Raw genomic sequence first — 23,405 nt, 5'->3', positions numbered from 1 at the left:
ACGGATCATTTCTCGCGTCGATTCAAGCACGTTTACCGAGGTGTTTGTTTAAGGGTGAAATCCATAGACCTTATAAGTATGGACTGGCAATTGCCTATAGTTTCTGTAGAGAAGCAGTGTCCGGAGGAGGTTAGAGAGAGAAACATACTTTTTAGTACTTCTCTCTCTACAATTACAACATTATGTCGTCTTAAAGAAGTCTTAAAGACGTCATGAAATTTCTAAAGACGTCTTAAGAAGTTATCAGAATTACATCTTTATGACGTCTTTAAGACGTCTTATGTCCCGATTTAAGATATCTGTCGGGCATTGTTTTAAGACGTCTCACTCAAGACGTCCCAATCAAGACATAATTAAATGTCTCACTCAGGATGTTATAAAGACGTCTCAGACATTTCAATTAAGACGACTTTTAGACGTGCGTAATTCGGTCGGTAAAATAGCTGCATTGATTTATTGATTTATTCTATAATAAATAATAAAACTCATCTTAAGTTCATTTCTTTATTATATTTTGAATATTTATACATATTTTTATGAACACTATATGCTCCTAATAAATAATTTACGATTACTTTTTAAATTATATCTTATATGATATAGAGAGGAGAATGATAGCACTGGACGTTCCAGAGATGTCCATTTTAAATCCAGTTTATATCCGCACGTCCACGAACATAAAATGGACATTTAAAGAATATCCGTTGTTGGAATTAACATGGATGTCCTATTAGCAACATCTTTTGGATGTCCAATTTATGTTCGCATTTGGATTTCTTATTTATATGATTTTTTACTTAATATTTATTACGTTTATTATATATTTTATATTATTAAAGCAACTTTCTTAATATACATCAATTTTTAACACAGATAAAAAGATTGACTAATCGTTTTTTTTACAATTAATATATAAATATAAGTTGTCCTTATTAATATATAAATAAAAGAGCACACCCAGATAGCATATATGACTAAAAGACGACTAAAAGATGTCTGTTGGTTTTTTCTACTATTTGAGAAACATTAAAAATTATCAATCAGCATTTTTATCTTATTTGATAAAGATATTAAATTGCGCATGTGCGTTGCGTCATCTTTATCATATTTGGCGCCAAAACTTGGCGAAACGCAAGGCATAAGAGATGATACATATCTCATATGTTCTTCGCACATGTGCGCACGTGTTGAGTGGTGTCTAGAATATTACAGAAAGATATTTTCGAAGAGTGATAATTGTCGATTAAAAATAGGTAGGTGCATTTTTATTAATATATAAAACTTCTCTGTGTAACGTATCTCAATATTGACATTATCACATTGCAGTTACATACTTATTACAAGGTTATGTTGCAAATTTGTGCTCTTAAAAAATCAGTTGTTCACCTCAAATATGCATTTCTCAGTAAATATGATAAATATTTATTATAACAAATAATATTTATTAGAATTTTGCATTCATAAAAATGCATATTATACGTATATATATTTGTGATATATACACGGCAAATATATATTCCATATTCCATATAGCAAAAAAGAATTATTTTATGTTATAATTTGCTATCATATGATATAACCATATAAATTATATATTAAATTATAAATGTTATATCATGTATGAGTAGGAAATTGCAACGAATATACATATAATATACATGTTCATATAATATACTTGTGTTTACTAGGTTCTCAATTTTATTAAAGCATATAAGATTTATTAAACGAACATTTATAAACATAAAATATAAATATTTCAAAATTATGGAAAGAGGAATATTAATAAGTTTTAATTACATATATTGATTATTATTATTTATATTAATCTTATTGTGTAACATTTATATTGTTGATATTATTATCGTTTAAATTTTATGAATGTTTATAATTTAACAATTATATCTAACTTTAAGATAAAGTGTCACAGTTTAATTTAACACAAATATTTACACAATAATTATAAAACATATATAATAGTTTTCAGATTCCGTTCAGAATACTGAATTTAACAAAAAACATAAATCTTTATAATAATTAAATAAATTCATAATTATTAGAAATATTTTAAATGCTCAATTAAAAAAGATACATAATTAAAATAATATTTTGTAATTATTTTTCAGATTGATGAAAAAGAAGTAAAAAAGTATTTTGGCAATAGTTTCGAATATATTTGGCAAAAGTTTCGAATATATAACAGAGAGAGAGAGATTAAACGTAATATTAAACGTAAGTAAGAATACAATAATATTATATTAGTATTAATAATTATAATATTATAGTAATTTTAAAAGAATGCCAAAAATAAAACGACATTATTATCGACGAGCTAAGGAGATGTCAGATTCAACAATTAATATTGTGCAGAACATTTGTAATTCGACTTCATTAGAATGCACATCCTCAATTTCAAGTAGTAATATTTCATTATGTAATAGTGTAAACTCTATATCAAATAATTTCTTATTAGAACAGAACATCCATAGCAATAATTATCAATTAAACGATCTAGATAACCTTGAACAAGTACATAGCAATTCTAATTATTCTGAAGATAGTAACAATGTTTTAGAAACTGAGAATATAAATGACAGCAGTTTTCACATTAATGAAGTTAATGCTCCTGCATCTAATAGTCTTGTTGATAATTCGTCTAGTTTTAGTTTATGGTTGCAAGAATGGGCTCTTAAAAATCGTATTTCTCATGTTGCGTTAAATGAATTAATGGCAGCTATAAAACCTAAATATCCGGAATTACCTTCAGATGCTCGTAGTTTATTAAAAACTTCTAGAAAAGTAAATATACAAAACGTAAAACCAGGACAGTATTATCATTTTGGCTTAAGTAATTGTGTCAAACAACTTTTGTCGCGGCATTCTGTTCAACATTTGCAATTTGTTCAAGTTAATATTAATATTGATGGTCTTCCTTTATTTAAAAGTTCAAATAGTCAAGTATATCCTATTTTGTGCAATTTAGTTGAAAATTTCAATGAAGTAAATATTGTTGGAATTTATTACGGAAATGAAAAGCCTGCAGATGCAAACGTTTTTCTAAAAGATTTCACGGAAGAGGCCATTAATTTGACTACTTATGGTATTACAATTAATGATCACACTTATCCATTTAAAATTAATGCTTTTATATGCGATGTACCTGCTAAATCTTTCATTAAATTTACAAAAGGCCATTCTGGTTATTACTCGTGTTCGAAATGTACAGCAGAAGGGGAATATATTCGTGATCGCGTGTGCTATCCATATTTAAATAGTTTTCCTTTAAGAACAGATAGTGATTTTAGATTAAAGTTACAAATAAATCATCATACAGGTACCTCTATCTTAGAATCAATTCCTAATATTGATATGATAAAAGATTTTCCATCAGATCCAATGCATTTGCTTTATCTAGGAGTTGTCAAAAAATTAGTTGTCAAATTATGGAGCTTTGGGACACCCCGATCTAAATTATCATTTAATGAAATGTCTGAAATTTCGAAAATGTTAGAAATGCAAAAGATTAATATACCATGTGAAATTAACCGGAAAACACGAACATTATTTGAATGTAAAAGATGGAAAGCAACAGAATTCAGGACATTTTTGTTGTATACAGGACCTGTTGTTTTGAAATCTATTCTTAATTATAATAAATATATTAACTTTTTAATTTTGCATGTAGCTGTTACAATTTTGTCAAATTCTAAGTACATGAATTGTTATTTAGATTATGTTAAATCATTATTAAAATACTTTGTCGAAACCTTCATTATTTTATATGGTAAAGAAAATGCATCAAGTAATATTCATAACTTATTACATCTTTGTGATGATGCAATAAAATTTGGAACTCTAGAGAAATTTAGTGCTTTTCCATTTGAAAATTATTTGCAATCAATTTTAAAAATGATTCGGAAAAATGATAAAGTATTGGAACAAATTGTTTGTCGAATAAGTGAACAGAATTTTTATCTTAATGATAGTCATAAGCTAAAAGTAATTAATGGTAAACTTCATAATCTGCATTTTAATGGGCCACTCATCAATAATTTAAATTTACATCCAGATTTTCAGACATGCAAACAATTCAATAAAGTTACATTTGAAAATTATACATTAAAAACGAATGAACCTGATAATTGTTGTTTTTTAACTAGTGGAGTTGTTATAATTATTAAAAATTTTGTTTCCAATGATAAAGATATTTTTATAATTGGACATAAATATAATTCACTCATTGATTTTTATGTTGAACCTTGTAAATCATCTAAATTTGGTATTTATTTAGTCGATAATCTCGGAAACTTAGAAATGTGGAACTTAGAGCTAATTGCATATAAATATTTGAAATTAAAATATAAAAATCAGTATGTTGTATTTCCTCTTTTACATTCAAATTAATCTATAATTAATTATATACAGTACTCTCTCTCTCTCTCTTTCTCTCTCTCTCTTTCCCTCTTTCTCTCTCTCAATGCACTTGTATACTGCTTTTGTTAAGTTTTCTAGTAAAAATGCCGGGATCATCGTGGACTGTCGTAAAATTTAACGACGAAAATTCAGTCGAAGCCGTGCCAACTTCATGGATTAATAACAAATATTGTTATTGGCCACCTTTTCAACGTGACAAAGTAATATCAGCAATTCGTAAAAATGAAGAAGCGGATATACATTGGCCTTTATATAAAGTGACCATTTTTCGAAACAGCACTTATCGTAAGTTGGATCTACATTTGTTAAAATTGTGATCTTATTCAGGATTTTTTAATTGACTAAAAACGTGTTATATTACAGATCTAAAGCGATTTATAGTCAATACATATATATATATATATGTATGTATGTATGTGTGTATATATATATATATATATATATATATATATATATATATATATGGGGCGTTCTCTGTCAAAAAGGCCACCCTCCCTGCCCACTTCAATTTTTGAGATAAAATGCTCTAAAAGGGCTTAAAATTTTCGTTGAAGTGTCTATTTTTCAATGCCGTATGGCGTTTTTGAAAATTCAAAATGGCGGACTCAGAATCACGATTAGAATGGAAAAAGCCATTAAAAGCATGATAATATTAGGCAACAAATTTTAAATTTTGTCGGTTATATGAGTACGAATAGTCATTTTCGATGTATTTTTGCCTGCTGAACATGAATCCATTGTCCACATTCGGCTAGCATGTCACAATTTTGAGAAAAATGGCATCAAAGTTGTAGAAACGCCTTTTTTTATGGTTTTCATGACGTTGTAGCACGGCAGCAAATTTTTTTCCTTAATTTCATTAATGCCATGCGAAAGTGCCAACTTTTAGCTTCAAAATGCCTTATGCTTCGTTTTGGTATGATTATTCGTTTCTGAGATATAGCTAGAATTACAGAACTAAAGTTAAATATTACACTGGACCCTCGAGAAAATGTATCGTTCGGGCACTCTAGGCACTCAGACGAGGGAACCCCTTCTCCCGCTCAGCTTAGGACCGTCAACACGTATCGCTTCGCCTAATTGTCATTGAAAGACATATTTCGGGCCAAGTTTACGTGCAGTGAGGCCGCGAGGTGACGTATTACTACGGAAGTAAGTTATTGTTTCTGCGCACGCTCCGCGGGCGTGGCTTAGCGCCTGAGTCGACACTTAGGAAAAATTCACACGCGCGAGGGACAGTATCTCGAGGATCCAGTGTATATAATAAATATTTCTTAGTCTTGTCTTGGATTAGAATCTCACAATACATTTATTAGTCACAGAATTCATCGAGTCAATTAACTATAGTTTGCAACTTAGCTAATAATTGATAAGTTTCTTTATGTTTAATTACAAAAATATTTAACTCACATTTTTGTCTTTTTTTTATGACCGAATTGTATTCCTTCTACAATTATCCCAATTATTCCTTATCTCATATCAAAAATAAAAAAATGTCGGCTACATTTCATACAGATAGATGTGTGAATCCGTTCAGGAAACCTGGTGAAAGGGGACATCTTGGTAAAGATTTACGAGTGATACCAAAGTTCATATTAGACAAATTTCCTGATATACCGACCAATTCTAAAATTTGTTCTGGATGTAGGAAAAAAGGTACGACTAAATTAGAAAATGCTGATATGTCTTTAGATGAATCTAATGATTGTATCACAAACATGGAATTTGATGGAAGTTCATTAGCAATGGATATTGATAATTCAAAGATTGCTCACGATGGTGAAGATAACCTCCGATCACCTAAAGAAATTGAACTGGAAGAAATGCTTGATGGTCTTAAACAAAAATTTTTCAGCTTGAAACACAGTGATCCTTTAAGGGTGCGAATTCTCACCATAGCTCCGTCGTCTTGGAATGTAAGAAAGATAGCACAAGAGTTTGGTGCATCACGATTTTTAGCAAAAAAATCGAAGGAACTGAAGTCTAATCACGGCATGTTAGCTGATACTACTACAAGAGTTGGGAAAGTTTTACCGCAAACTACTGTAACCAAAATAATCGAGTTTTACAATAGTGACATAAACAGCAGGAAAATGCCTGGAATGAAGGATGCCATTTCCTTAATAATTGACGGTAAACGGACAATGGTGCAGAAACGTCTTTTGTTGTTAAATTTAAAAGAACTGTATGTCTCATTTAAAGAATCTAACCCAAAATATGATGTTAGCTTTAGTACATTTGCTAAACTTAGACCTAGAAATTGCATACTCGCTGGGGCTTCTGGAACACACTCCGTTTGTGTTTGCACAATCCACGAAAATATCAAGTTAATGATCGATGCAATTGATGTACGAAAACTAACAGAAAATACAGACAAGCCACTTTTCAATTATAAAGATTGTTTGAATGAAATTATGTGTAAGGAACCGAGTCCTGATTGCTACCTTGATGAATGTGACCAATGCCCAGGTACTACTGAGCTTTCTACAAAACTATCTAAACTATTGGACAATTCATGCATTTCTCATGTGCAATGTTCTTTATGGACCGGAACCGATCGATCAACTCTATTAACGCAACAACTAAAAGTTGATGAGTTCATAAACGAGCTATGCAACAGGTTGCAAATTCTGAAACCTCATTCATTTATCGCTAAACAACAAACGCTTTTCATTTCAGAAAAGAAAAAGAATCTTCGTGAAGGTTAAGAAGTAATTGTGATGTTTGACTTCTCTGAAAACTATTCGTATGTTTGTCAAGATGCCTCACAAGCATTCCACTTCAACAATGATCAGTGCACTGTGTTTCCTGTTATTTACTATTATAAAGAAAATTCGGAATTAAAGCACAAGAGTAACGTATTTTTATCAGAAAGTTTGAAACACGACACTGCTGCCGTTATACTATACAAACATTATTAATACCGGAGATAAAAAAAGATGTCAAAAATCTTAAAAGAATTATATACATGACTGATGGGGCAAAACAGCATTTTAAAAATAAATTTCAAATTGCTAACTTAGTTCATCATAAAGAGGATTTCAATGTTCAAGCAGAGTGGCATTATAGTGCGACTGCTCACGGTAAAAGTGGTTATGACGGCATCGGTGCTACATTTAAAAGAGAGGCATATAAAGCAAGTCTTGTTGCTAAGCCACAGAATGCAATACTAACACCTCACGTTCTTTTTAATTGGGCTAAAAAACATTTCAAGAACATAAGGGTTTTTTATTTTAAGAAAACTGATCATGAGAGGATAAGAAGAAAACTTAATAAGAGATTTGAAATTGCTCAGCCTGTACCGCAAATTCTTAAGAATCATGGATTTATAGTTGATGGCGAGAACAATGTATTAATCAAAAGGTATTCCAATGATACAAATGGGACGCTATGGTAGTTATGCGGGAGAAAGGGATACAGAATTAAAAAAAAATATTTCATGACACATCCACCCACCCACAGACACACACACGCATGCACGTGAGAGGCAAGGGGACTCACGTAAATAAAGCACCCCAAGCGTGAGAGGCAAGGGGACTCACGTAAATGAAGCACCCCAAGCGTGAGAGGCAAGAGGACTCACATAAATCAAGCACCCCAAAGGGATGAAAGCCCCGCCACGTCCACGTCGTTCATCCTGGGTAAAGCTAAGCACGGGAAAATGCGTCAGTCGGTCTGGAGCTGGTTGACCATCAAACAGAATCAGTTCAGCGCGCAACCGGTGTTTCTAATTCTAGCTATATCTCAGATCACGAAAACCATAAAAAAAGGCGTTTCTACAACTTTGATGCCATTTTTCTCAAAATTGTGACATGCTAGCCGAATGTGGACAACGGATTCATGTTCAGCAGGCAAAAATACATCGAAAATGACTATTCGTACTCATATAACCGACAAAATTTAAAATTTGTTGCCTAATATTATCGTGCTTTTAATGGCTTTTTCCATTCTAATCGTGATTCTGAGTCCGCCATTTTGAATTTTCGAAAACGCCATACGGCATTGAAAAATAGACACTTCAACGAAAATTTTAAGCCCTTTTAGAGCATTTTATCTCAAAAATTGAAGTGGGCAGGGGGAGTGGCCTTTTTGACAGAGAACGCCCCATATATATATATATACACAGGGTGACCCATTTTAACTTAGGCAGCCAAATAACTCGAAAAATAAGCAAGATAGAGAAAAATGTTTTAGACAAAAGTTGTATGGTTTCGAGGGGGCCATAAGATGGTATCATTGGTTTGACCTTGAAGAGTCATTTGAAAGTCACGTGAAGGTCACTTCAATTTTTTTAAATGGAACATCCTATATATTTTTGTACATTCTTGTAGCTCATCTCGAGAGCTTTTCAAAACACTATAATTAAGTACATTTTCGTTAAGTACTTTTTGAGTTATGAGGCTTGAAATAATTTCTTAATTTTACATAAACCGTAAAATATCTTGTAAAATATTCATTTTTCGATTACCTTACCTTAATAGTTTTATGTACAAAATAATGAGAGGAATCAATTGGTGTAAAGAAAACACATAGTTGTTTAGAAGAAAAAATATGTAATTTGCAATTAACAATTCCATATTTTTTCTTAAAAACAACTATGTGTTTTCTTTACACCAATTGATTCCTCTCATTATTTTGTACATAAAAGTATTAAGGTAAGATAATCGAAAAATGAATATTTTACAAGATATTTTACGGTTTATGTAAAATTAAGAAATTATTTCAAGCATCATAACTCAAAAAGTACTTAACGGAAAGGTACTTAATTATAGTGTTTTGGAAAGCTCTCGAAATAAGCTACAAGAATGTAGCAAGATAGAGAAAAATGTTTTAGACAAAAGTTGTATGGTTTCGAGGGGGCCATAAGATGGTATCATTGGTTTGACCTTGAAGAGTCATTTGAAGGTCACGTGAAGGTCACTTCAATTTTTTTAAATGGAATACCCTATATATTTTTGTACATTCTTGTAGCTTATTTCGAGAGCTTTCCAAAACACTATAATTAAGTACCTTTCCGTTAAGTACTTTTTGAGTTATGATGCTTGAAATAATTTCTTAATTTTACATAAACCGTAAAATATCTTGTAAAATATTCATTTTTCGATTATCTTACCTTAATACTTTTATGTACAAAATAATGAGAGGAATCAATTGGTGTAAAGAAAACACATAGTTGTTTTTAAGAAAAAATATGGAATTGTTAATTGCAAATTACATATTTTTTCTTCGAAACAACTATGTGTTTTCTTTACACCAATTGATTCCTCTCATTATTTTGTACATAAAACAATTAAGGTAAGGTAATCGAAAAATGAATATTTTACAAGATATTTTACGATTTATGTAAAATTAAGAAATTATTTCAAGCCTCATAACTCAAAAAGTACTTAACGAAAATGTACTTAATTATAGTGTTTTGGAAAGCTCTCGAGATGAGCTACAAGAATGTACAAAAATATATAGGATGTTCCATTTAAAAAAATTGAAGTGACCTTCACGTGACCTTCAAATGACTCTTCAAGGTCAAACCAATGATACCATCTTATGGCCCCCTCGAAACCATACAACTTTTGTCTAAAACATTTTTCTCTATCTTGCTTATTTTTCGAGTTATTTGGCTGCCTAAGTTAAAATGGGTCACCCTGTATATGTATGTATGTATGTATGTATGTATATATGTATGTATATATATATATTGATATAAATTAAATATTTATTTCCATTTTTTAGACAATTACATGATGGCGAGGGAGAAATGCAAAAGAGCTGAAGATACGTCAGAATTGAATTCTGAAATTTCTGCTGGCGAAGAAAAGACAAAAAGGAAAATTAAAAGAAGGAAATTTTCTTCTTCAGAAGATGATGAATGCTGCAGTTATAGATTCTTGCCAACGCCTCCGCTTTTGAAAGGTAAATTATAGAGATTTAAGTTAAGGTTTATTTATGTATTAATAATTATAAACATTTATTTTTTAATAATAAATGTATATGGTATATTTTTAAATTTCCGGGAATGATTATTTAATTGTAGTCATGAAAATATTAAAAAAGATCTATTCTAATTTTTTGGAGATTTTATGTGTATATATTATGTGTATATATACGTATATTATCTTTTTCGTTTTTGTTATTTCTAAATAAATGTTTTACTTTGTAATAAAAATATGTATTTAAATGTTTATATAGATAATTACGAGGCAAAAGAAAATGAAATCGCACATCAAGAAATTGCAGAAGTAACACACGCAAATAACATGTTTGCAAAATGACATTTGGAAGAGTCTTTTCAACATAGTCCATCTCTAATTGTAAGAAAGTCCAATCCATTAAAAAGTCTAAATATGAAAAAAGCCCAACCAATAAAAGGTATATGCAATTATTAACAATTAATAATTTTATTAACAATTGGTAATTTTTAATTAAAAATATTAAATAATAAAAATATAAATATTAAAAAATAATTATGTATATTTTATGTATCCAATTTGTTAAAATAATTTCATTACTTTACACAAATATTATAGGCAAACTGGTCGCTGTGCAGCAGGACTTTGAGGATAATTTTGTTGAATCAGAAGAAAATAACTTGACTAATATGAAGTGCACATGTCAGCTTTGTCCAATACACGTTGAGATGCAGAATAAAAATGGTGTATATTTTAAATTATCATGTACGTGTTTATACAAAATTATTTATAATAATTATTTATATAATTTTATTTTCCAGAAATATATTTTAAAGAAATAATTCGTCAACAAAATTATTTTAAGGCGCAATTGTGACAAACATCTGAAGACATACGAGATTTAAAAAATATTGGACTAAATCAAGCTCTTTACGACACTCAAAGGCAGGAATCAGTTTTTTGCTCTTTCACACTTCCATTAGAAACGGAACAACAATTAGAAGAAGTTGAACAATTTTTAAAAAATCAAACCAATTTTGAGAAATCGGTAATTGTTTTTATATTGAATATTTTTATCATTTAAATATAAAAATTTTATTTATTTTACTGTATATTTACTATACATGTAATTTAAATACATGTAAATATGTGTGTATGTAAATTCAAACACATTATAAGGATTAAAATTAAGATAACATAAAAGATAATATAAATTTATTGCAGGTAACACAAGCATCGCGTACTGGTGGCAAACATTCTTACGAATTTGTGAAACGAAATTTGAGCCAACTTTTAAGTAATAAATTGGCAGAAAAATACAGTTGGTTTGGAAGAAAACATAAAAAAAAATTCCATGAACTAAAATTAGCGGAAATGTTAATTGGTAATTAATATTGTCTAAATAATTTAATTAATTTTAAAGTTTTCATATGATTTTCCTGTTTATATTTCTATATTTACGGATTTTTAGTAATATTTATTTATTACGTTTTATTAAGATTTGACAGATTGCTTTATCAAAGCTAGTCTTTCTGATACTGTAGAATATATGTATATCAGAAAATTTACAAACAATTTACAATTTACAATTTACAAACTTACAAAATTTACAAACCTTGATAAAGTACATAATGTTTGCGAAATAGTAAATAACTTAAAACGCAATAAATCGGAGAAAATAAATCTTTAGAAGTATAATAATTTAAAAAAATAATTTAAATTTCTATTTTTACTCGATATATATTCTACGTTTCAGCTGCAGGAGAAGCATGTAATACGTCGTTTACAAGAAAGGACATAGAAGAGTCTACACAAAAATGGTTACGTAGAGCAAAGGAAAGATCCGATGCAAATGAAAAAAAATTGCTGAGTCGAACACGTAACGAATAATCGTTAAAAAATACGTTAAGATTATAAACAAATTTTATTTTTTACAATTTTAAATTTTCTTTTCTTTTGTATGATAGCATGTACGATATATTTTATTTTTTGTTGTTTAACCCGTGCGTATGCCGCACAAGTGATATAGCATATCAAAGACATATGTATTGTTATGATTAATACGTTAAGCCACTATTTTTGTTTCGAGAGTACATTATTAATATTAGCCACTTTCATATGCAATATTATTATATAATATTTAATATTTAATATATAATATCATATGTAGCATCAATATTTTTGCTAGAAAGTTGTTTTTCAGTTAATACCGAATTTTATCGTATAATAGTAATATGCAATATTATCATAAAAATTATGTATTTTATGTTACATATTTTTCAATATAAAAAATATTTCTCATAAAATAAAAATAAAGAATTTATACAAAGATAATTTAAATGTTATTATTTCATTAAAATTTATAATATTTAAATTTAAATTTATAATTTAAAAAAAGATCCAAAATCAGTCCAAAATTAGTCCAAAATCAGTCCAAAATAGATTCAAAATTGGATATATCTTGGATATTTTGTGGATGTACAAAGTTGTGACAAATGTACATCTAATGGACGTTAATCAAATGTCCGACGGACCTTACTTGGACTTTATATGGATATCCTAATGTCTAGAAGCGGACATTTATTTGACATACATTGGACATCCTTGTGCTATCTGGATATATTACAAGAGAATTATGTATTAAATAAAATACGAATTTAAATGAAGTAATAAAGAATAGAATATGAATGTAAATATATCATAATAAAGAAATACATAAAAATATACTTTAATTTCTAATAGAAATAAACTACTTTAATATTTTTCAAAATGTTTGTGATAAATAAAAAATGATTTTTACTCTATTCATTTATGTGTATAGCATATATATGCTGTGTATATACATACATACTATAATACAAGATTGAAATCTTATGATCTGTACAATCTAAATCATATTATTTTAGTCATTTTTATCAAGGACCTATAGCTTACTATTCTGCTGAATTTACTTCCAAAATTGAATAATTGCTAGCTTAAATCTAATTAAGTTAAACTCTAGTCTAGCTAAAATGATTTAGCTTAAAAGAAAATGGATAGAATTTTTTCTTACAGGATTTCTCTGAGAGCAAAAATTGCAGATCCATAATTTTGCACGATAGTCTACTTGATATAATGGATTTAAAATAGCTCTGCATGTTAAGCCGACGGCACACGGTACGATTTTTCGTACTGGATTTGATAAGATTTAGTAAAATACTAAAAATGCACCAATCAGAATGCAGCATTTCTAATATTTTACTAAATCTTATCAAATCCAGTACGAAAAATTGTACCGTGTGCCGTAGGCTTAAATCTTGTACATAAAACTGGATCATATTGAATTGGCGGAAGATCTACTCGTTCCTTAATTGGTTGATACAAAGTTTTCAATGGTACAACTAGTCTAGTAGCATCAATACGCGATGATGACCAAGCATTCCATTGCGCACATCGTCACAATCTTCATTTTGTTGAATAAAATCTTCATATGTCATAGTGCTGTAAAAAAATATACAAAAGATAATTGAAATAGATAAGTGAAATATGATTTAAGATATACATTTACATATATTAAAAAACATATATTAATTTCAATGTTTTCTCATTTTCAACACTAAAAATGTTATGCAGCAACATTATACAGCCCTATTGTTTTTTAAATAATATCGTATGGAATTTTCAATAATTTACCAACCTTTTTCTCCTTGTTCCTTAAATAGTTGAGGCGATCTCCCGCATGTCGTAACCATTCTTGGATGGTCTTTTTAATATCGTGCATATTACTTTTTTCGTCGTCCGAAACGTATGCTGAAAAACGATTTGTTACATAATTATTAAAATATTTTGTGCTTTAATTCCAATAGTTAGAATAGGGTAGTCATGAAGTAAAGTATAGCTATAAACGTTTGCAACTTTTGGAAAGAATATAAAAATTTTGATCCGTAAAAAATTGGAAAGAGTATAAAGTGTAGAAGAATATTTGAACGAAATTTGAAGTAAGATCTTATTAATAATTCTGAAGAAAAATTTAAAGTTAAAAGTGCACGTTACATCTAAGCATATGTTAGATACTATCTCGAATACTGATGTTCGAATACATTAAAGGTGCAACTATTTTTAAACAATATTACATAAAAAGGAGAAATAAAAATATATCTTAAAGAAATAATAATTACCCATAATAACTGTGACAAAACTTGTGTCCTTAATTGCCGTTGATCCTTTTTGGCCTGTCCATGATAATTTGCGGCACAATTCATCCAATAATGTGTATTTTATAATATTCCTTGTCTTGTGAACGAAAGTGTTTCCTCCAATTTTTGCAATTTTCCTTTTCTATAACAGAATGTTACAAAAATGTTTAATAATATTTTCAATTTAAGCCGCTTGAAGAAAAAGGAAACATGAATTTAATATATTTTAAGAGCTTCTTTCAAAATTACTAAGCGACAAAAGGCAGCAAAAATTGTAATAAAATTTAAAAGAATGTTATATATTACGCTTTAAGTAAATTTAAGTAAATATTTTATACTATATATCTAAATTTGCGCACTAATAACCGCGTGTCTTTTGATTTTTATTTGCCTTTTTACCCCTTAGTAATTTATTATTATGTTGAGCCTATTATTTTCATTATTTTATTTTTCAAAATTGTTTTTATTATATGAATAAATAAATAAATAAATAAATAAATAAATATATATATATATATATATATATATATATATATATATATATATATATATATATATATACGGGGTGTGTCAGACCACCCGTATCAGCCGAATATCTCGAAAACCGAGAACGGCAGACAAAAATGTTTCCTATAAAAGTTATAGGGTTTCAAATAATGCACAGTAATATTAGCACGACCTTGAATAGCGTTGTCAAAATCATGTGAAGGTCACCTTCAATTTCTTAAATGGAACCATTTATTTTTCATTGCGTTATTATTCTTGTAGCTTATCTCGAGAGCTTTCCAAAACACTATAATTAAGTTAGTTTTCATTAAGTACTTGCAGAGTTATGAGGCTTGAAATTGTTTCTTAATTTTATATAAACCGTAAAATATCTTATTTTGTACATAAAAGTATTAAGGTGAGGTAATTGTAAAATATTCATTTTTCGATTACTTCACCTTAATACTTTTATGTACAAAATAATGAGAGGAATCAATTGGTGTAAAGAAAACATAGTTATTTTTAAGAAAAAATTGTAATTGTTAATTGCAAATTACATTTTTTTTTTCGAAACAACTATGTGTTTTTTTACACCAATTATCTTATCTTAATACTTTTATGTACAAAATAATGAGAGGAATTAATTAGTGTGACACCCAGTATATTCAATATCTAGATTTTGTCTTCTACTTTTATCTCTACAAAAGAATTTTTGTTGTTGATTGAATTATGGAAATATACATTTATTTCACATTTAAAAATGGAGAGAAGAAGAAAAAAGAAATGGACGCAAAAACAGAAAAGTACTCACTAATTGTTTCCGAATCTCTCTGTCCTTTTGGAGATCCGTGTCAAATTTGAAAAATTCGTCAACTGTTGATAGCGGAAATTCCGGCAATAATTGGACTTCGTCATTATTATATATTGTATTAGCTGGTCCTGCGTTATTTATTAAATTTATTATTATCTCCAACTGTCTCGTATTCTTTTGTATGAGATTTTTAATAATTTTTTGTTCGGTACGACACGCATCTGTATAAGATAAAAAAGAAAAATATTTATTTCTCTTTATAAGTATCATTAAAATTATCTGTTTAGTTATTTTACACAAGTACATACATACGAAATTAAGTACATATAACATATTGCTATTATAAGTACAATATAACGATATAATTAAGAAGGAAGAATAAAGAATAAAGTTTAATACATACCACAGCATTTTTCCAAATGATTGCCGTTGGCATTGAAAGTTGTCATGTCATCACCGTCAAGCACATTATCAGGGCTAATCATATTGTCACCAATATCATCATCATCATCATTATTATCATCAGGCACATTGTCATTATTAAGCCCATTACCATCATCACGCACATTAGCATTATCGCAAGACACGTAATCACCTACTAAACTTTCGTTCAACCATTCCTCATCAGTAATGTCAACATCTGTAAATATAAAGTCTGTGAGTTCATTTTGTTAGTTATACTGTTCATCACAGTGTTATTAAATTTCATTCATTGTAAACTATTTTATATAATTTTCATTTAACGCAATTTTTTATATTATTTTTTCTAGAATATATTTTACACAAAATTAAAATAATTTGAAAATTTTTTAAGTATATGTAACAGTTTTTGATGTGGACTTAGCACCCTTTTTTAAAAAGATAATTTTTTAATAAACATAATCTAATTTAAATATTGCTATAAGAGTTTGCTTATAAACAAGTGGCTATATACTTCATGAATAGTTTAATTAGATAAGAAATAAATAAATACAATTTATTAACAACAAATCATTAATTGAACTTCACAAAGTATTTAATCACTTCTTTATATAAGCTTCTTTTTTTCCTGAAAAGTAAAAAAACATACCATTATTTTGCTTACCTTTATTAAATTGGCTGCTATTTCTGGGTACTTGCACACAAGAAGTAAGACGCACACTTTTCTTCCTCATATATTCTGCAAAATATAAAATATAATTTATATAGGATTTCATTTTAGCTTTAAGTAATACTTCGCAGCAAGTGTCATCACATAAAGTTCATTGTTATTGTTGCAGTAAGTTTGGAAATGTGTGTGTGTGTGTGTGATATATATATATATATATATACACACACATTTCCCAACTTATACACACACACACACACACACACACACACACATAGATAATCCATATACAGGGTGAGCCATTTTAATTAACGCACGCAATTATTTCGGAAACAAAGCATTTTAGAGAAAAATGTTTCAGACAAAAGTTGTTTGGTTTCGAGGGGGCCATAAGATGGTATCATCGGTTTGACCTTGAAGAGTTATTTGAAGGTCACATGAAGGTCACCTTCAATTTCTTAAATGGAACCTACTATTTGTCATTGCATATTCTCGTAGCTTATCTCGATAGCTTTCCAAAACACTATAATTAAGTACCTTTTCGTTAAGTACTTTTTGAGTTATGAGGCTTGAAATAATTTCTTAATTTTACATAAACCGTAAAATATCTTGTAAAATATTCATTTTTCGATTATCTTACCTTAATACTTTTACGTACAAAATAATGAGAGGAATCAACTGGTGTAAAAAAAGACACATAGTTGTTTTGAAGAAAAAATATGTAATTTGCAATTAACAATTCCATATTTTTTCTTAAAAACAACTATGTGTTTTCTTTACACCAATTGATTCCTCTCATTATTTTGTACATAAAAGTATTAAGGTAAGATAATCGAAAAATGAATATTTTACAAGATATTTTACGGTTTATGTAAAATTAAGAAATTATTTCAAGCCTCATAACTCAAAAAGTACTTAACAAAAAAGTACATAATTATAGTGTTTTGGAAAGCTCTCGAGATAAGCTACAAGAATATGCAATGACAAATAGTAGGTTCCATTTAAGAAATTGAAGGTGACCTTCATGTGACCTTCAAATAACTCTTCAAGGTCAAACCGATGATACCATCTTATGGCCCCCTCGAAACCAAACAACTTTTGTCTGAAACATTTTTCTCTAAAATGCTTTGTTTCCGAAATAATTGCGTGCGTTAATTAAAATGGCTCACCCTGTATATGGATTATCTATGTGTGTGTGTGTGTGTGTGTGTGTATAAGTTGGGAAATGTGTGTGTATATATATATATATATATATCACACACACACACACACATTTCCAAACTTACTGCAACAATAACAATGAACTTTATGTGATGACACTTGCTGCGAAGTATTACTTAAAGCTAAAATGAAATCCTATATAAATTATATTTTATATTTTGCAGAATATATGAGGAAGAAAAGTGTGCGTCTTACTTCTTGTGTGCAAGTACCCAGAAATAGCAGCCAATTTAATAAAGGTAAGCAAAATAATGGTATGTTTTTTTACTTTTCAGGAAAAAAAGAAGCTTATATAAAGAAGTGATTAAATACTTTGTGAAGTTCAATTAATGATTTGTTGTTAATAAATTGTATTTATTTATTTCTTATCTAATTAAACTATTCATGAAGTATATAGCCACTTGTTTATAAGCAAACTCTTATAGCAATATTTAAATTAGATTATGTTTATTAAAAAATTATCTTTTTAAAAAAGGGTGCTAAGTCCACATCAAAAACTGTTACATATACTTAAAAAATTTTCAAATTATTTTAATTTTGTGTAAAATATATTCTAGAAAAAATAATATAAAAAATTGCGTTAAATGAAAATTATATAAAATAGTTTACAATGAATGAAATTTAATAACACTGTGATGAACAGTATAACTAACAAAATGAACTCACAGACTTTATATTTACAGATGTTGACATTACTGATGAGGAATGGTTGAACGAAAGTTTAGTAGGTGATTACGTGTCTTGCGATAATGCTAATGTGCGTGATGATGGTAATGGGCTTAATAATGACAATGTGCCTGATGATAATAATGATGATGATGATGATATTGGTGACAATATGATTAGCCCTGATAATGTGCTTGACGGTGATGACATGACAACTTTCAATGCCAACGGCAATCATTTGGAAAAATGCTGTGGTATGTATTAAACTTTATTCTTTATTCTTCCTTCTTAATTATATCGTTATATTGTACTTATAATAGCAATATGTTATATGTACTTAATTTCGTATGTATGTACTTGTGTAAAATAACTAAACAGATAATTTTAATGATACTTATAAAGAGAAATAAATATTTTTCTTTTTTATCTTATACAGATGCGTGTCGTACCGAACAAAAAATTATTAAAAATCTCATACAAAAGAATACGAGACAGTTGGAGATAATAATAAATTTAATAAATAACGCAGGACCAGCTAATACAATATATAATAATGACGAAGTCCAATTATTGCCGGAATTTCCGCTATCAACAGTTGACGAATTTTTCAAATTTGACACGGATCTCCAAAAGGACAGAGAGATTCGGAAACAATTAGTGAGTACTTTTCTGTTTTTGCGTCCATTTCTTTTTTCTTCTTCTCTCCATTTTTAAATGTGAAATAAATGTATATTTCCATAATTCAATCAACAACAAAAATTCTTTTGTAGAGATAAAAGTAGAAGACAAAATCTAGATATTGAATATACTGGGTGTCACACTAATTAATTCCTCTCATTATTTTGTACATAAAAGTATTAAGATAAGATAATTGGTGTAAAAAAACACATAGTTGTTTCGAAAAAAAAAATGTAATTTGCAATTAACAATTACAATTTTTTCTTAAAAATAACTATGTTTTCTTTACACCAATTGATTCCTCTCATTATTTTGTACATAAAAGTATTAAGGTGAAGTAATCGAAAAATGAATATTTTACAATTACCTCACCTTAATACTTTTATGTACAAAATAAGATATTTTACGGTTTATATAAAATTAAGAAACAATTTCAAGCCTCATAACTCTGCAAGTACTTAATGAAAACTAACTTAATTATAGTGTTTTGGAAAGCTCTCGAGATAAGCTACAAGAATAATAACGCAATGAAAAATAAATGGTTCCATTTAAGAAATTGAAGGTGACCTTCACATGATTTTGACAACGCTATTCAAGGTCGTGCTAATATTACTGTGCATTATTTGAAACCCTATAACTTTTATAGGAAACATTTTTGTCTGCCGTTCTCGGTTTTCGAGATATTCGGCTGATACGGGTGGTCTGACACACCCCGTATATATATATATATATATATATATATATATATATATATATATATATATATATTTATTTATTTATTTATTTATTTATTTATTTATTCATATAATAAAAACAATTTTGAAAAATAAAATAATGAAAATAATAGGCTCAACATAATAATAAATTACTAAGGGGTAAAAAGGCAAATAAAAATCAAAAGACACGCGGTTATTAGTGCGCAAATTTAGATATATAGTATAAAATATTTACTTAAATTTACTTAAAGCGTAATATATAACATTCTTTTAAATTTTATTACAATTTTTGCTGCCTTTTGTCGCTTAGTAATTTTGAAAGAAGCTCTTAAAATATATTAAATTCATGTTTCCTTTTTCTTCAAGCGGCTTAAATTGAAAATATTATTAAACATTTTTGTAACATTCTGTTATAGAAAAGGAAAATTACAAAAATTGGAGGAAACACTTTCGTTCACAAGACAAGGAATATTATAAAATACACATTATCGGATGAATTGTGCCGCAAATTATCATGGACAGGCCAAAAAGGATCAACGGCAATTAAGGACACAAGTTTTGTCACAGTTATTATGGGTAATTATTATTTCTTTAAGATATATTTTTATTTCTCCTTTTTATGTAATATTGTTTAAAAATAGTTGCACCTTTAATGTATTCGAACATCAGTATTCGAGATAGTATCTAACATATGCTTAGATGTAACGTGCACTTTTAACTTTAAATTTTTCTTCAGAATTATTAATAAGATCTTACTTCAAATTTCGTTCAAATATTCTTCTACACTTTATACTCTTTCCAATTTTTTACGGATCAAAATTTTTATATTCTTTCCAAAAGTTGCAAACGTTTATAGCTATACTTTACTTCATGACTACCCTATTCTAACTATTGGAATTAAAGCACAAAATATTTTAATAATTATGTAACAAATCGTTTTTCAGCATACGTTTCGGACGACGAAAAAAGTAATATGCACGATATTAAAAAGACCATCCAAGAATGGTTACGACATGCGGGAGATCGCCTCAACTATTTAAGGAACAAGGAGAAAAAGGTTGGTAAATTATTGAAAATTCCATACGATATTATTTAAAAAACAATAGGGCTGTATAATGTTGCTGCATAACATTTTTAGTGTTGAAAATGAGAAAACATTGAAATTAATATATGTTTTTTAATATATGTAAATGTATATCTTAAATCATATTTCACTTATCTATTTCAATTATCTTTTGTATATTTTTTTACAGCACTATGACATATGAAGATTTTATTCAACAAAATGAAGATTGTGACGATGTGCGCAATGGAATGCTTGGTCATCATCGCGTATTGATGCTACTAGACTAGTTGTACCATTGAAAACTTTGTATCAACCAATTAAGGAACGAGTAGATCTTCCGCCAATTCAATATGATCCAGTTTTATGTACAAGATTTAAGCCTACGGCACACGGTACAATTTTTCGTACTGGATTTGATAAGATTTAGTAAAATATTAGAAATGCTGCATTCTGATTGGTGCATTTTTAGTATTTTACTAAATCTTATCAAATCCAGTACGAAAAATCGTACCGTGTGCCGTCGGCTTAACATGCAGAGCTATTTTAAATCCATTATATCAAGTAGACTATCGTGCAAAATTATGGATCTGCAATTTTTGCTCTCAGAGAAATCCTGTAAGAAAAAATTCTATCCATTTTCTTTTAAGCTAAATCATTTTAGCTAGACTAGAGTTTAACTTAATTAGATTTAAGCTAGCAATTATTCAATTTTGGAAGTAAATTCAGCAGAATAGTAAGCTATAGGTCCTTGATAAAAATGACTAAAATAATATGATTTAGATTGTACAGATCATAAGATTTCAATCTTGTATTATAGTATGTATGTATATACACAGCATATACACTCACCCGCAAAAAAAGCGGTACACCTAAAATTTGAGAAAATTTCATCAAATTTTAAATGATCATAACTTGGTAAATAATGATGATAAAAATATGTTTAAAAAAACAAAATGAAGGCTGTAATGTCCACTTTAAGAATATTTAAGTGGCAATTATGCTCAGCCATTGTTTTCAAAATGGCGGATAAGGAAGTGAAAGGATGTAAAATTGATTATTAAAGGATCGAGTTTGGGACGGTGCACGGCGTAAATCAGGTAACGCAGCCCAATGAGACCAAATGCTCGTGAAAGTGTGGAGTGTTATCTTTAAAATGTTTTTTACCGAGCTTGATACGATGATTTTTCGCTGAGTTATTCCGAATTTAATTAAAAACGCTCTTTTTTCTTCTTCAATTTGCAGCTCAGCGAATAATTATCGTATCGAGCTCGGTAAAAAAGCATTGTAAAGGTGATACTCCACACTTTCACATGCATTTCGTCCCATTGAGCTGCGATACCTGATTCACGCCACGCACTGGAGCAAAGCGGGAACCTTTATTTATCGGTTTTGTATGCTTTCATTTATCCGCTATTTTGAAAAAAAATGGTTGCACATAATTTCAATTTAATTTAGGTGTGTGTGTGTGTGTGTGCTCGTTTGTATACCACAAGGATAAGGACCCCGTGGTTCGTCAGCTCCACAGTATTTAAAGACTCCAAACCCTCCTTGTGGCGTGTGTGTGTGTGTGTGTGTGTGTGTGTGTGTGTGTGTGCGCTCGTTTGTATACCACAAGGATAAGGACCCCGTGGTTCGTCAGCTCCACAGTATTTAAAGACTCCAAACTCTCCTTGTGGCGTGTGTGTGTGTGTGTGTGTGTGTGTGTGTGTGTGTGTGTACGGGCGCACGCATGTGTGTATTAATAGTGGGTATGACCTCCTCGTGCGCGTATTACCTCATTCATACGATCAGGCATACTCTGTATTAGTCTTTTTATTTCATCCTGCGTAATTGCATCCCATGCATTTTGAAGAACTCTTTGAAGTTCTTGCAGTGACTGAGGTGCAAGTACGTGATTTCGTACTTTCTTGCCGAGATTGTCCCACAAATGCTCAATGGGATTTAAATCCGGACTACTTGCTGGCCAAACAAGTCGATTTATGCCAACTTCATCGAGGAAATCAAACACTCTTCTCGCAGTGTGTGGTCGAGCATTGTCTTGCATAAACAAGAAGTTCTCTCCGATAAAGGGTGCATACGGAACAACATACGGAAGGAGTATGTCTTCCACGTATACATCTGCGTTCATGTTCCTGTCAAAAAAGTGCAAATCTGTATGAGCG

The 23,405-nt window shown here is 29.2% G+C and overlaps 3 protein-coding genes across 4 annotated transcripts; 2 read left to right on the top strand and 1 right to left on the bottom strand.

Annotated features, from left to right (window-relative positions):
- The first annotated feature begins 1,091 nt into the window (after nt 1-1,091).
- LOC145959824 (uncharacterized) lies at nt 1,092-12,671 on the top strand. Of its 2 annotated transcripts, none has more exons than XM_083079012.1 (9): nt 1,092-1,253; nt 2,124-2,229; nt 4,502-4,716; nt 10,162-10,341; nt 10,666-10,797; nt 10,956-11,081; nt 11,159-11,385; nt 11,562-11,721; nt 12,094-12,671. In XM_083079012.1, the coding sequence occupies exons 3-5, from the start codon at nt 4,515-4,517 to the stop codon at nt 10,698-10,700; spliced, it is 417 nt and encodes a 138-aa protein (XP_082935138.1). In that variant the 5' UTR covers nt 1,092-1,253; nt 2,124-2,229; nt 4,502-4,514; the 3' UTR covers nt 10,701-10,797; nt 10,956-11,081; nt 11,159-11,385; nt 11,562-11,721; nt 12,094-12,671. The 2 variants fall into 2 exon arrangements, with proteins under 2 accessions (XP_082935138.1, XP_082935137.1); XM_083079011.1 differs by having other exon boundaries at nt 1,095-1,253; nt 10,618-10,797.
- Nucleotides 12,672-13,059: 388 nt separating this feature from the next.
- LOC145959822 (uncharacterized) lies at nt 13,060-17,035 on the bottom strand. Its single transcript, XM_083079006.1, has 6 exons — nt 16,894-17,035; nt 16,213-16,449; nt 15,810-16,030; nt 14,495-14,654; nt 14,014-14,126; nt 13,060-13,817 (listed from the first exon to the last, which is right to left on the bottom strand). The coding sequence occupies exons 1-6, from the start codon at nt 17,003-17,005 to the stop codon at nt 13,803-13,805; spliced, it is 858 nt and encodes a 285-aa protein (XP_082935132.1). The 5' UTR covers nt 17,006-17,035; the 3' UTR covers nt 13,060-13,802.
- Nucleotides 17,036-18,214: 1,179 nt separating this feature from the next.
- LOC145959796 (uncharacterized) lies at nt 18,215-22,081 on the top strand. Its single transcript, XM_083078956.1, has 6 exons — nt 18,215-18,356; nt 18,801-19,037; nt 19,220-19,440; nt 20,594-20,753; nt 21,122-21,234; nt 21,431-22,081. The coding sequence occupies exons 1-6, from the start codon at nt 18,245-18,247 to the stop codon at nt 21,443-21,445; spliced, it is 858 nt and encodes a 285-aa protein (XP_082935082.1). The 5' UTR covers nt 18,215-18,244; the 3' UTR covers nt 21,446-22,081.
- The last annotated feature ends 1,324 nt before the right edge of the window (nt 22,082-23,405 follow it).

This window comes from Camponotus vicinus, unplaced genomic scaffold (assembly GCF_025532165.1).
Source record: "Camponotus vicinus isolate PSW18456_S1 unplaced genomic scaffold, iyCamVici1.0 SCAF_1, whole genome shotgun sequence".
Taxonomy (NCBI): domain Eukaryota; kingdom Metazoa; phylum Arthropoda; class Insecta; order Hymenoptera; family Formicidae; genus Camponotus; species Camponotus vicinus.
Note: the sequence above shows the minus strand (reverse complement) of the source record. Positions and strands in the feature narration are given on the sequence as shown.

Excerpts from the sequence above, each read along its gene's own strand:
- LOC145959824 (XM_083079011.1), top strand. The coding sequence starts at position 4,515 with ATGCCGGGATCATCGTGGACTGTCGTAAAATTTAACGACGAAAATTCA. Across the intron at positions 4,717-10,161 it reads TTTTCGAAACAGCACTTATC|ACAATTACATGATGGCGAGG; the intron begins GTAAGTTGGATC and ends TCCATTTTTTAG. Across the intron at positions 10,342-10,617 it reads AACGCCTCCGCTTTTGAAAG|ATAATTACGAGGCAAAAGAA; the intron begins GTAAATTATAGA and ends ATGTTTATATAG.
- LOC145959822 (XM_083079006.1), bottom strand. The coding sequence starts at position 17,005 with ATGAAATCCTATATAAATTATATTTTATATTTTGCAGAATATATGAGG. Across the intron at positions 16,450-16,893 it reads TAGCAGCCAATTTAATAAAG|ATGTTGACATTACTGATGAG; the intron begins GTAAGCAAAATA and ends TTATATTTACAG. Across the intron at positions 16,031-16,212 it reads TCATTTGGAAAAATGCTGTG|ATGCGTGTCGTACCGAACAA; the intron begins GTATGTATTAAA and ends TATCTTATACAG.
- LOC145959796 (XM_083078956.1), top strand. The coding sequence starts at position 18,245 with ATGAAATCCTATATAAATTATATTTTATATTTTGCAGAATATATGAGG. Across the intron at positions 18,357-18,800 it reads TAGCAGCCAATTTAATAAAG|ATGTTGACATTACTGATGAG; the intron begins GTAAGCAAAATA and ends TTATATTTACAG. Across the intron at positions 19,038-19,219 it reads TCATTTGGAAAAATGCTGTG|ATGCGTGTCGTACCGAACAA; the intron begins GTATGTATTAAA and ends TATCTTATACAG.